The sequence below is a fragment of the Mobula birostris genome, chromosome 2 (genome assembly GCF_030028105.1).
Source record: "Mobula birostris isolate sMobBir1 chromosome 2, sMobBir1.hap1, whole genome shotgun sequence".
NCBI lineage: Eukaryota > Metazoa > Chordata > Chondrichthyes > Myliobatiformes > Myliobatidae > Mobula > Mobula birostris.
The window spans coordinates 164,779,937-164,792,697 of NC_092371.1; the positions used below are offsets into that span (position 1 = coordinate 164,779,937).

A 12,761-nucleotide genomic window follows, 5' to 3' on the forward strand; every position below is an offset into this window, starting at 1 on the left:
GTGGTTTTGTGAAAGACAAAGGTACAAGAAACGCAATATTGATGTTAAGGATACTATCAGAACTAGCTATTCAAGTACAAAAAGATTTGTTTGTTTTATCGACTACACAAAAGCATTTGATAAAGTGAAGCACAATAAGTTATTTGAAATATTACAGAAAACTCTAGATCTAGATTCGAAAGACCTCCGCCTAGTCAGAAATCTGTACTGGGAACAAACTGCCGCTGTAAAAATAGATGGAGAAGTGAGTCAGTTTACGAAAATCAAGAGAGGCGTTAGACAAGGGTGTGTTTTCTCCCCTGATTTATTTAATGTGTACAGTGAAACAATATTACAAAAAAATAAGAGACATCTTGGGAATCCAAGTTGGCAGTGAAAACATCAATAATTTCAGATATGCAGATGACACTGTGTTAATTGCAAATACAGAGGAAGAACTACAAAACTTAATTGATATAATTGTTGAAGAAAGTGCAAAAATTGGTCTATCTATCAATTGCAAAAAGACAGAATGTATGGTGATATCCAAAAAGAAGAAGAATCCTATCTGCAGGCTGAGAATAAATGGGGAAGACATAAAACAAGTACAGAACTTTTGTTACTTAGGAAGCTAGGTGACATCAGATGGCAGGTGCGACATGGACATCAAAAGAAGAATAGGGATGGCAAAAGACACCTTTACGAGAATGAAGAGTATACTGACCAATACTAAACTAGGCATGACAACCTGCCTCAGAGTACTGAAATGTTACGTTTATCCAGTTATGTTATATGGCTCAGAATGCTGGACAATATCTAGTAACATGAAACGAATTGTAGCAGCAGAGATGTGGTTTTTGAGGAGGATGCAAAGAATATCATGGACAAAACAAATATCTAACGAGGATGTCAGGAACAGAGCAAACACAAAAAGAGAAGTAATGCATGAGATCATGAAAGGCAACGTAACTTCATTGGACATGTAATGAGGAAAGAGGAGTTAGAATGCCCGGTAATTATGGGAAAGATTGAAGGGAAGAAAGCAAGAGGAAGACAAAGACAAGTGAAGATGGAGACAGCAGCCAGAGAACTGGAAATGAATATCAATGAATTGATCCACTTGACCTGAAACAGGAGTGTGTGGGTCATGCCAGTCAAAGCTCAAACTGGGCATGGCACCTGATGATGATGATCATTTATCATTCATTTTGCAACTCAGCTTTTATTAATTTTCATGTATATCTTTTACAGGGATCACAAGGATTTCGTGGATATAAGGGTGAGGAGGGAAGGCCTGGTATTCCAGTAAGAATCAAGTTAATACATTTACAAAATGTTGTGATAACCTGCTTTGAAAGAGAACTCACCACAGTACAATTTTCATCTTTAAATTGTTCCTCATCACTTTCTTCATACTAATAAATATTTTGGCTAATTAATTAGCATGTGCTTGACTCCTACGATTAGGCAAGTTAACTCTGAAGTCCCACACTCTTCTCAGGAATATAAATCAGGTTGTATTAGGTACAGACAACAAAGAAATAATATTGAATCAATGCATTCTATCCTAGCAATAGCAAGGAGATAGTATTATGTCCTAGTAATTATGCATTTACTCTTCCCAATAATAGCATAATCTTTTCTGATTTAAGAAAAAGTATTTATAAGAAGTTTGTAAAATCTAAGTTACATATTTCAGCAAAATAACAACTTGATGCTTTAAAAGAAGCATTAATTGAGTTTAAAGTTTCGTGATATTTCAGACATGCAATTTTCCACTTTTGCACCAGGTGATTCCTGGCAACTGTTGAATTTCTCTATCTGAGTTACACAGTGGAAGCTGTGGAAATTCCTGGACGCCATGGGGGCAATTCAAAAGCAGGGTCAGAAAGAATGAGGGAGCTTAGTGCAAACAATACAATTTTTCCAGCATTCTTTAATAGACTGATAATGAGCCTAAAACTATGATGAAATTCACCCACAGTATCTTAAGGGATTTTCTATTCATTATGTTAACTGCTCTATTCACATTTGAGAAAAACTGTTGCCCTCATTCCATTTCAGCCTTTCACCTTTATGTTGATATATCATCTAACTTTTTGACTCAGTGTTACTCATGTGCTTTTATTTTCTACACAAACTATAGATTTTAAGGTTAATTTCATACAGGGATAAAGACTGGTGAAATTTTAAACAAGCAACTTTGGAGAATAAATGATGCAGTTTACCTAGCGTGTGCACATAATTTAGCTTTGAGCAAGAAATGTGCAATCGAATTGGAATCAAGACACGTAATACAGGAGTCATTTCGCCTGTTACAAGCATGTAAAAAATGTGATAGAACTGGAAATACTTAGCATGTCAGGCAGCATCTATGGAAAGAGAAACAGTTAACATTTTAGGTACAGCACACTTTATCAGAACAGGAAAAGAGAGAAACAAGTTAGTATAGACAGCAGAGACAGAAGAAATAAAGGTAAATCTCTGATATACTGAGGCAGAAGAACAATGTAGCAGTTAAGGGGTAGTTAAGATCAGATGAAACTTATTTCTTTGTGTGTGTGTGTGTGTATTATTTATATATAAATAAGAGAGTTGTTTGTCCTCCATAATGCCTAGCAGGCCAAACAACACAATAAAGAAAAAGGTGAAAGAAGAGGGGAAATGGTGGCAAGCAAAACAGGTCAGTTATCATACAAAGATAACTTTATAACCAGAGGATATGATATTGAATCCTGCAAGCTGCAACATGCCCAGATGGAGGTTGAGGCATTACACCTCAAGCTGCAGTGAGCTTTGTAATAATACAGGAGACAGAGTTGGAGAGAAATGCTGAATTAAATAAAGTGACAGGTAAACAGAGCTTAGGGTCACTCCTGCAGACTGAGTACATTTGCTCTGCAAAGCAATTATGCAATGTGTGCCTGGTTTCTTCATCGGAAAGAAGAGCACTTTGTGAACAGCTCATACAGTATAATAGATTGCAAGAGGTGCAAGTGAATCAGTGCTTCACCTGGAAGGATTGTTTAGGCCTATGAATGATGGGAAGGAAATAAGTATTGTACCTCATGTGATTATATGGGGGAGAAAGCTTCTCTGCCACCTTTTCTCGTTTTTGATTTGAGGTGTCTGGTGATGTGCCCCACAGCTTGACCTCTGACTCCATATTTGACATACAAAAAAGATTAATCTGATTTTAACTTCTTTGCTGCCACATTAGCTCATCCTGTCAAAAACTATCACAGAAATTCTATTTATTCCACCTATTCTCTTCCCCACGTTCTCTGCTAACCTAACTAACTTGTTTCTCTTTTTCCCAGTCTGAAGAAGGATATCGGGCTTGAAACATTAACTATTTCTATTTCCATAGCTGCTGCCTGACCTACTAAACATTTCCAGTACTTTCCTTTTTATTTCAGATTTACAACATGTGCAGTTTTTCAAAATTTTTCAGACATTCGTGCGTGTTGCATTCTGAGAAACAATCTCAGGTCTTATTGATACGTAATGATGCCTAAGAGTCAATTTAGGATTAAATCAGATGAATACTCTTAAGTTCAAAAGTGTAATATACATCTGATACTGAAAATTAATTGGTATTTCAAATATTTTATTCGTGACATTAGTAAGGAATCTGTCACTAAAAAAATCAGAGTGAGAAATTTAAATATCCAATGTAATTATTTCTACAGTTGTTGATAAATAGATTAGTATGGAAAGTAGATAAATTGGAATGAATTTAAAATGAGGTATGTAAAAAAATACTCTTTTTATTTTGCCAGGGCAAACAAGGTGATCCAGGTTTACAAGGATTATCAGGACAACAAGGCCCCATGGTAACCAAAGCAGAAGGTTCCTTTTTTTAATGTTGAAGTACACCACTTTATTAACTGTATTACCATGATATTTGAAAAATTTCTGAACAATAGAAGCAAAACTAATCACTAGAAAGTTCTCCTACCTTCTTTATTTGGTCAGATTTAATGACAGAATGCAAATACTACAGATGCTGGAAATCTAATAAGTAGAAAATTACAGGAAGATTTAGCAGGTGAGAGGAGTGAAAGAGATTAATTTTTCAGGTCACTGACCTTTCATAAGTTCCTAAACATTAACACTGATTCTCGCGCCACAAGTCATCCCTACCGGCTTCAAGCTATGATGTTCCAGGTTAGGTTCTTACGTAAGCCTGATCCTGCTTTTCTTGAGCTCTATCACCCCTATTGTCCTGGGACAGTCTTTCACATTGTCTGCAGGTGTAGCTCATCTTTTTGGTGTATGCTTCCTCTTCCAGGGATGAGGTCTTTAGAGCTTCTGCTGGCATTTTTTAAGGGATGGGGTTGCTAACCCTATGCCCAACCCTCCCCCTTTTGCAGCCAGGCTTAGGACCGTATATGGTAGAATTACATGAGCCTGATACGGTTAGAGGAGGGATCACGGAAGACATGTTCAGCATTAACACTGAAACATCAATGAAGCTTGATAACAATATTAAGGAAATCTGCTGTTAACCATTTTCAATTATCCCTCCCCAACTATAAATCCTTAGTCCTTGAATCAGTGTAGACAGGATGGTAGTTATGGCATTGGAATGCTCTTCCTATAATATGTGGAAGTCAAGGGCATTTGATTACTAATTTTATTAGTTTAGCGTATTTGGGGCTGAAGACCCTGTTTTTGTAGTGCATGGTTCTACAAACGTTTGTATGTTCTAACATCTCTTCCTCGCTGATCATCAGTACAAGTGCACCTCATGGCTGCGTTTAGATGTAGATTCTCAGCTAACTACCACCATCCTACCATAACTCTATGCATTGACACTTCTTCAGCCTAGCCAATAATGCAAAAGTAGTTGTGTTTTTCTCCAAATGTATTTAGTTATTGTAGATATATTGTCTACTAGGGTTGACTACCAATAAATAATTACACAAGTCTTCTGTATATCAGTAAACATACAAGATTACTTACTAGCTGTAAAGTGTTTATAATGAGGCTAATTGTTCTAGTTCTTTGAATTATACAAATGTCTGTGTACTTAATCTAAGTGAAACAGAAGTTGATGCCAGTAAAAATTAACACAGCTAATTTGGAATGCATAGATGGGGTATGGGGAACAAATTCTTATAATTATCTTGTTGGAGATCTCTTATGGCACACCTTTCTTGTTTGAATACTGTGCATTTTAATTGTATTTCAGGGTCCTTGGGGCTTGAAAGGAGAACCAGGCCGACACGGTTTTGATGGTAAAAAGGTATTTGGGAAGTTGGTTTAAAATAATTATTGTGTAAGTTATTGTTTCAAAAATACTGATCTTAGTATTATATTTTGTTCAAGGGTACAAAAGGTGACAAAGGTTCTCAGGGCTATCCAGGATTAAATGGGCTTCCAGTGAGTTTAAATGATTAAAGGTTTGATACTGAACTATATCAGCGTAAAGTCTACACGTTAATGTAATAGCAAATGTGTGCATTTTTATTTGATAGGGACGTCATGGTGAAAATGGAAAAAATGGCCTACCTGGGATCCCTGGCACAAAGGTTTGTTCATATATGATTGATTTCAATCCCATTACCACATTTATTAATCACAGGAGACTTCTATTTTCTATGATATTTTGCATTTTCCTAAACATTTCATAATCATAAGACATAGGAACAGAATTAGGCCATCTGGCCCATCGTCTGCTCTGCCATTCAATCATGGCTGATACTATTTTTCCCTCCTCAGCCCCTCCCCCTCACCCCCCCGCCCGGCTTTCTCCCCGTAACCTTTGATGCTGTGGCCAATCAAGAACCTATTAATCTCCACCTTGAATACACCCAATGACCTGGCCTCTACAGCTGCCTGTTGTAACGAATTCCGCAAATTCACCACCATCTGGCTAAAAAAATTTCTACACATCTCTGTTTTAAATAGAAGCTCCTCTATCCTGAGGCTGTGCCCTCTTGTCTTTGACTCTTCCACCATGGGAAACATCCTTTCCACACCTGCTCTTTCTAAGATCACAAGATCACAAGACAAAGGAGCAGAAGTAGGCCATTCGGCCCATCGAGTCTGCTCCGCAGCTCCCCCATGAGCTAAACTATTCACCCATCTAGTTCCAATTTCTGGCTTTTTCCCCATATCCCTCGATACCTTGACTAATTAAATACCTGTCAATCTGCTCCTTAAACACCCTCAAAGATCGGGCCTCCACAGCTGTATGTGGCAACGAATTCCACAAATCCACGACCCTCTGGCTAAAAAAATTTCTTCTCATCTCTGTTTTAACTGGGTACCCTCTAATTCTAAGACTATGGCCTCTTCTCCTGGACTCGCCCACCAAGGGTAACAACCTTTCCACATCTACTCTGTCCAACCCTTTCAACATTCGAAATGTTTCTATGAGATCCCCTCTCATTCTTCTATACTCTAATGAATACAGCCCAAGAGCCAACAAGTGCTCCTCAACCTTGTAAATCTTCTCTGAACTCTCTCCAACATCAATACATCCTTTCTAAGATAGGGGGCCCAAAACTGCATACAGTATTCCAAATGAGGTCTCACTAATGCCCCATAGAGCCTCATCAACACCTCCTTACTCTTATACACTATTCCTCTTGAAATGAATGCCAACATAGCATTCACTTTCCTTACCGCCGATCCAACCTGGTGGTTAACTTTTAGGGTATCTTGCACGAGGACCCCCAAGTCCCTTGCACTTCCGATTTTTGAATTTTCTCCCCATCTAAATAATAATCTGCCCGATTATTTCTTCTTCCAAAATGTACATCCGTACATTTGTCAACGTTGTATCTCATCTGCCATTTCTTTGCCCACTCTCCTAAACTGACTAAGTCTCTCTGCAACCTTTCCGTTTCTTCAACATTTCCTGCTCCTCCACCTATCTTGGTGTCATCCGCAAACTTAGCACAAAAGCATTTATCCATAATCCAAATCATCGATATACATCGTAAAAAGAAGCGGCCCCAACACCGACTCCTGCGGAACACCACTAGTAACCGGCAACCAATCAGAATAGGATTCCTTTATTCCCACCCTTTGCTTTCTGCCTATCAGCCAATGCTCCACCCATTTCAATATCTTTCCTATAATTCCATGGGCTGTCATCTTATTAAGCAGCCTCATATGCGGCACCTTATCGAAGGCCTTTTGAAAATCCAAATACACAACATCCACAGCCTCTCCCTTGTCAATCTTATTCGAGATTACCTCAAAAAATTCCAATAGGTTGGTGAGGCAGGATCTTCCCTTCATGAAACCATGCTGGCTTCGGCCTATCTTGTCATGCACCTCGAGGTATTTCATAACCTCGTCCTTGAGCATTGACTCCAATATCTTTCCAACTACTGATGTCAGACTAATAGGTCTGTAATTTTCTTTTTGCTGCCTCCTTCCTTTCTTAAATAGCAGAACTACATTTGCAACCTTCCAGTCCTCCGGAACCATGCCAGAGTCTATTGATTCCTGGAAGGTTATTTCCAATGCTTCCACAATCTCCAAAGCCACCTCCTTCAGAACCCTTGGGTGCACCTCATCCGGACCGGGAGACTTATCTATTCTTAGTCCACTTAGCTTCCCAAGCACTTTCTCTCTAGTAATCTTGACTGTACCTAATTCTATTCCCTGATACCTCTGGCTATCAGGTATATTGCTCATGTCTTCCACTGTGAAGGCTGATGCAAAATACTCATTCAGTTCCTCCGCCATCTCTTTGTTATCCATTATAATTTCTCCAGCATCATTTTCAATCGGTCCCGTATCTACCCTTGTCACTCTTTTACTCTTCATATATTTAAAAAAACTCTTAGTATCTTTTTTTATGTTAATCACCAACTTCCTTTCATAATTCATCTTTTCTTTCCTAATGACTTTCTTAGTTTCCTTCTGTAAGTTTTTAAAAGTCTTCCAGTCCTCATTTTTCCCACTAATTTTTGCTTCCTTGTACACTGTTTCTTTTGCTTTTATTTTTGCCTTAACCTCTCTCGTTAGCCACATTTGTGCCATTTTTCCATTCATGATTTTCTTTTCTCTTGGAATATATTTTTCCTGCATTTTCCTTATTTCTTGTAGGAATTTCATCCAATTCTGCTCTGCCGTCCCTCCATTTAGCTTACTTTTCCAATCGACTTGGGCCAGTTCCTCTCTCATACCACTGTAATTTCCCCTGTTCCACTGAAATATCGATACACCTGATACCAGCTTCTCCTTTTCAAATTTGAAACTGAACTCAGTCATATTATGATCACTACTTCCAAGGAGTTCCTTTACCTCCAGCTCCCTAATCGCCTCAGGTTCATTACACAGCACCCAATCCAAAACAGCCAGTCCCCTGGTGGGCTTCTGGAGAAGCTCCTCCAAAAAGCCATCCTGTAGGCATTCTACAAACTCCCTCTCCTGAGATCCATTACATTCCTGACTTTCCCAATCCACTTTCATATTAAAATCCCCCATAATTATCTTGACATTTTCCTTCTGACACGCTTTTTCTATTTTCAGCTGCAACTTGTAGTCCACATCCCGGCTGCTGTTTGGAGGCCTGTATATAACTGCCATTAGTGTCTTTTTACCCTTGCCATTTCTTAGTTCTACCCATAAGGATTCTACCTCTTCTGATCCTATGTCCCTTCTTTCTATTAATTTGATATCGTTACTTACCATCAGGGCCACGCCACCCCCTTTACCTACCTTCCTATCTTTCCTATATACTGTGTATCCTTGGATATTCAGCTCCCAATCACATCCATCATTTAGCCATGACTCAGTGATGGCCACAATGTCATATCTTTTAACCTGCAGCTGTGCAGCAAGGTCATCCACTTTATTTCTAATGCTGCATGCATTTAAGTACAGCCTTTCAATATTAGAAAAGTTTCAATGAGATCCTTCTAAATTCCAGCAAGTACAGTCCCAGGGCCATTAAACGTTCTTCATATGATAACCCTTTCATTCCAGGAATCATCCTTGTGAACTTCCTCTGAACCCTCCTCAATGCCAGCATGTTTTTTCATAGATAAGGAGCCCAAAACTGTTCACGATACTCAAACACGAGGAAATCTGCAGATGCTGGAAATTCAAGCAACACACACAAAATGCTGGTGGAATGCAGCAGGCCAGGCAGCATCTATAGGAAGAAGTACAATCAACATTTCGGGCTGAGACCCTTCGTCCTGACAAAGGGTCTCGGCCTGAAACATCGACTGTACCTCTTCCTATAGATGCTGCCTGACCCGCTGCGTTCCACCAGCATTTTGTGTAGTTCACAATACTCAAGATGAGGCCTCACCAGCACCTTATAAAGCCTCAGCATCACACCCTAGGTCTTATATTCTAGACCTCTTGAAATGAATGCTAACTTTACATTTGCCTTCCTCACCACTTATGTTCCCTCTAAGCTGTGCACGTGTGCACGCGCACACACATTTTTCAACCAGCACACAAAGGAAATTAATGTGCACACAAAAGGTTAGTTACTAAAATAATGTAGTAATTAATAATTATACTTATTGAAAATAATCTTATAGCTAAATGTTTCTGTTAACTAGTTAGTCGGTTTTTCAAATACCACAATGCACGTCACTAATTTATGTCACCTCACCTTTCCTGTTACGGTTTGTACAGCTGCATCATGGCGGCAGCCATCTTTGGCAGACAGTGTTCATATTGTAAAGTTTGCAAAGAACTGTTTCAAATCCTGTAGATAGCTTACTTAGTTTTTTAATGAAAAAGATCAGTCAAATGACCCTGTGGCTAAATACTGTCACAAGAAATTGATAAACATCACATACAAAGTAGCTTTACAGGTTTTAAGTGATGCCTTTGATGAACTGGCTGCACTGTGCAAGATTCTGCAAAAGAGTGGCCTGACACCGACTGATTCACTTCATTTTGCACGAGGCAAAACTAACAAGATAAGAAAGCAGTATCTGGGAGACAATGTTTCGTGGAGTGACAAAGTTAAAGTTTTGCTAAGCCAACAACGTGAAGAAAATGTCACAGTAGATACAAGTTCGCTGTTGACTTTTATAGATAGTCTTTGTGTTCATTTAGAAGAAAGGATTCCTGAAGATGAGGTACAAGAATGGTCAGCTTTTGATTTCTCCGCAATTGCAGATTGTGACTTCACATTTGACGATGAACAAGTTAATGACTTAAGTCTAAAATATCATGATTTTCTAGCTGAAAATACTGTAATAGTCAGACAGTTTAATGATTTCAAATTTTCTGGTGCAAGAAAAAATTAAATCCAAACTAATTTCAAACTTTGCTCAAATGGTGGCATTTGTATTTCAAAATGAACAGTTTTGCGACCTTGCACAGTTGATGGACATTGGGGAACCTTTCTTGCGTCTAGTGCGGACTGTGAGCAAGGTTTTAGCCTAATGAATCAACTCAAAAACAAGCTGAGAAACCGTTTAGGTGATTTGGATATGTTAATAAAATCAAAAGCTATCAATTGGATGGAAGTTCTATTAGTCTAGATAGAGTTTACAAAGAATGGGTAAATGCCAAAGACAGGAGAGAGAAAAAATTCCTGAGTGACTTAAATATGTATGTTACTTTGTTGTTATTCTGTGCAGTTTTATGTCAAATATTTTGTAAACCTACATAAACTGTGCCATGTGTGCATTCAGTTCGCACATACTTTTGTCACAGGAAAAAAATTTGCACAACATAAGATTTTTGCACGCACTGACTGCTAAAAATTAAAGGGAAAGTTGCTCACCACCAACTCAACCTGCAAGTTAACCATTGGAGCGTTCTGCACAAGAACTCCCAAGTCCCTTTGTATCTGATTTTTGGACTTTATCCCTGTTTAGAAAATAGTCTGCACATTTATGTCTACTACAAAAGTACATGACCATTCATTTTCCAACACTATATTTCATTTGCCACTTTCTTGCCCATTCTCCCAATCTGCCTAAGTCCTTCTGCAGCCTTCCTGTTTCCTCAGCACTACCTGCACCTCCACCAATCTTCATATCATCTGCAAACTTGGCAACAAGGCCATCTATTCCATCATCTAAATTATTGATACACAGCATAAAAAGAAGTGGTCTCAACACCAACCCCTGCGGAATACCTGTCGTCACTGACACTCAACCAGAAAAGAATCCTTTTGTTCCCACTCACTGCTTCCTACCAATCAGCCAAAGCTCTAACCATGCTAGTAACCTTTCTGTAATACCATGGGCTCTTAACGTGGTAAGCAGCCTCACATGTGGCACCTTGTAAAAGGCTTTCTGAAAAGCCAAATATACAGCATTGACTCCATCCCTTTTATCTATCCTACTTGTCATCTGCTCAAAGAATTCCAGAAAGTTTGTCAGGAAAGCTTTTCCCTTAAGGAAACCATGCTGACTATCTCCTATCTTGTCCTGTATTACCTACTACTCCAGAACCTCATCCTTAACAATTGACTCCAACATCTTCCCAACTACTGAGGTCACAATACTAACTGGTCTATAATTTCCTTTTTGCTACATCCCAAATGTGCAATTTTTCAGTCCTCCGGAACTATGCCAGAGTCCAATGATTCTCGAAAGATCATTACTAATCCCTCCACAGTCTCTACAACTACTTCTTTCAGTACCCTAGAGCGCTGTTCATCTCGTCTTTGTGACTTGTATACCTTTGGAGCACCTTCTCCCTTGTAATAGTAACTGCACTCACTTCTCTTCCCTCACACCTTTCAACATCTGGCATACTGCCAGTATCTTCCACAGTGAAGACTGATGCAAAATAATCATTTAGTTTATCTGCCATCTCCTTATCCCTCATTATTGTTTCTTTGGCCTCATTTTCTAGCAGTCCTATATAAATTCTCATCTCTCTTTTATTTTTTATATACTTGAAAAAGCTTTTTCTATCCACCTTGATATAGTTTGCTAGCTTGATAATTCATCTTCTCCCTCCTAATGATTCTTTTAGTTGCTTTCTGTAAGTTTTTAAAAGCTTCCCAATCCTCTATCTTTCCACAAATGTTTGCTTTGTTGTATGCCCTTTCTTTTGCTTTTACATCAGCTTTAACTTCCCTTGTCAGCCATGGTTGTACTATTTTACCATTTGAGTATTTCTTTGTTTTGGAATATATCTATGCTTCACCTTCCTCATTTTTCCCAGAAACTCGAGCTATTGTTACTTTGCTGCCATCCCTGCCAGCATCTCCTTCCAAATTACTTTAGCCACTATTCTCTCATACCACTGAATTTCCGTTACGCCACTGAAATACTGCTACATCAGACATTACTTTCTCTCTATGAAATTTCAAGTTAAACTCAATCGTATTGTGATCACTGCTTCCTAAGGGTTCCTTTACCTTAAGCTCCCTAATTGTCTCCGGTTCATTACATAACGCGCAGTCCAGTATAGCTGATCCCTTAGTAGGCTCAACAACAACTGCTCTAAAAAGCCATCTCATAGGCATTCAACAAATTCACTCTTTTGGGATCCATTATCGCCCTGATTTTCCCAATTCACCTGCATGTTAAAATCTCCTATGACTGTCATAATATTGCCTTTTCTCTTTCCTGTTGTAATCTGTAGTCCACATCCCAGCTACTTTTTGAGGACTGTATGTAACTGCCATCAGGGTCCTTTTACCCTTGCAGTTTCTTAACTCATCCCACAAGGATTCAACATCTTCTGATCCTACGTCATATCTTTCTAATGATTTGATGCCATTCTTTACCAGCAGAGTCACGCCACCCCCTCTGCCTACCTCCCTATCCCTCCGGTACAATGTGTAACCTTGGGCATTCAGCTCCCAACTACAACTATCC

The 12,761-nt window shown here is 38.8% G+C and overlaps 1 protein-coding gene across 1 annotated transcript in view; it reads left to right on the forward strand.

Annotated features, from left to right (window-relative positions):
- Positions 1–12,761, forward strand: part of col21a1 (collagen, type XXI, alpha 1) — a 211,819-nt gene that overhangs the window by 120,577 nt on the left and 78,481 nt on the right. Inside the window, exons 14-18 of the mRNA XM_072280324.1 lie at positions 1,231–1,284; positions 3,762–3,815; positions 5,177–5,230; positions 5,314–5,367; positions 5,463–5,516. Coding sequence (XP_072136425.1) covers positions 1,231–1,284; positions 3,762–3,815; positions 5,177–5,230; positions 5,314–5,367; positions 5,463–5,516 — 270 coding nt within the window. The remainder of the gene's footprint in view (positions 1–1,230; positions 1,285–3,761; positions 3,816–5,176; positions 5,231–5,313; positions 5,368–5,462; positions 5,517–12,761) is intronic.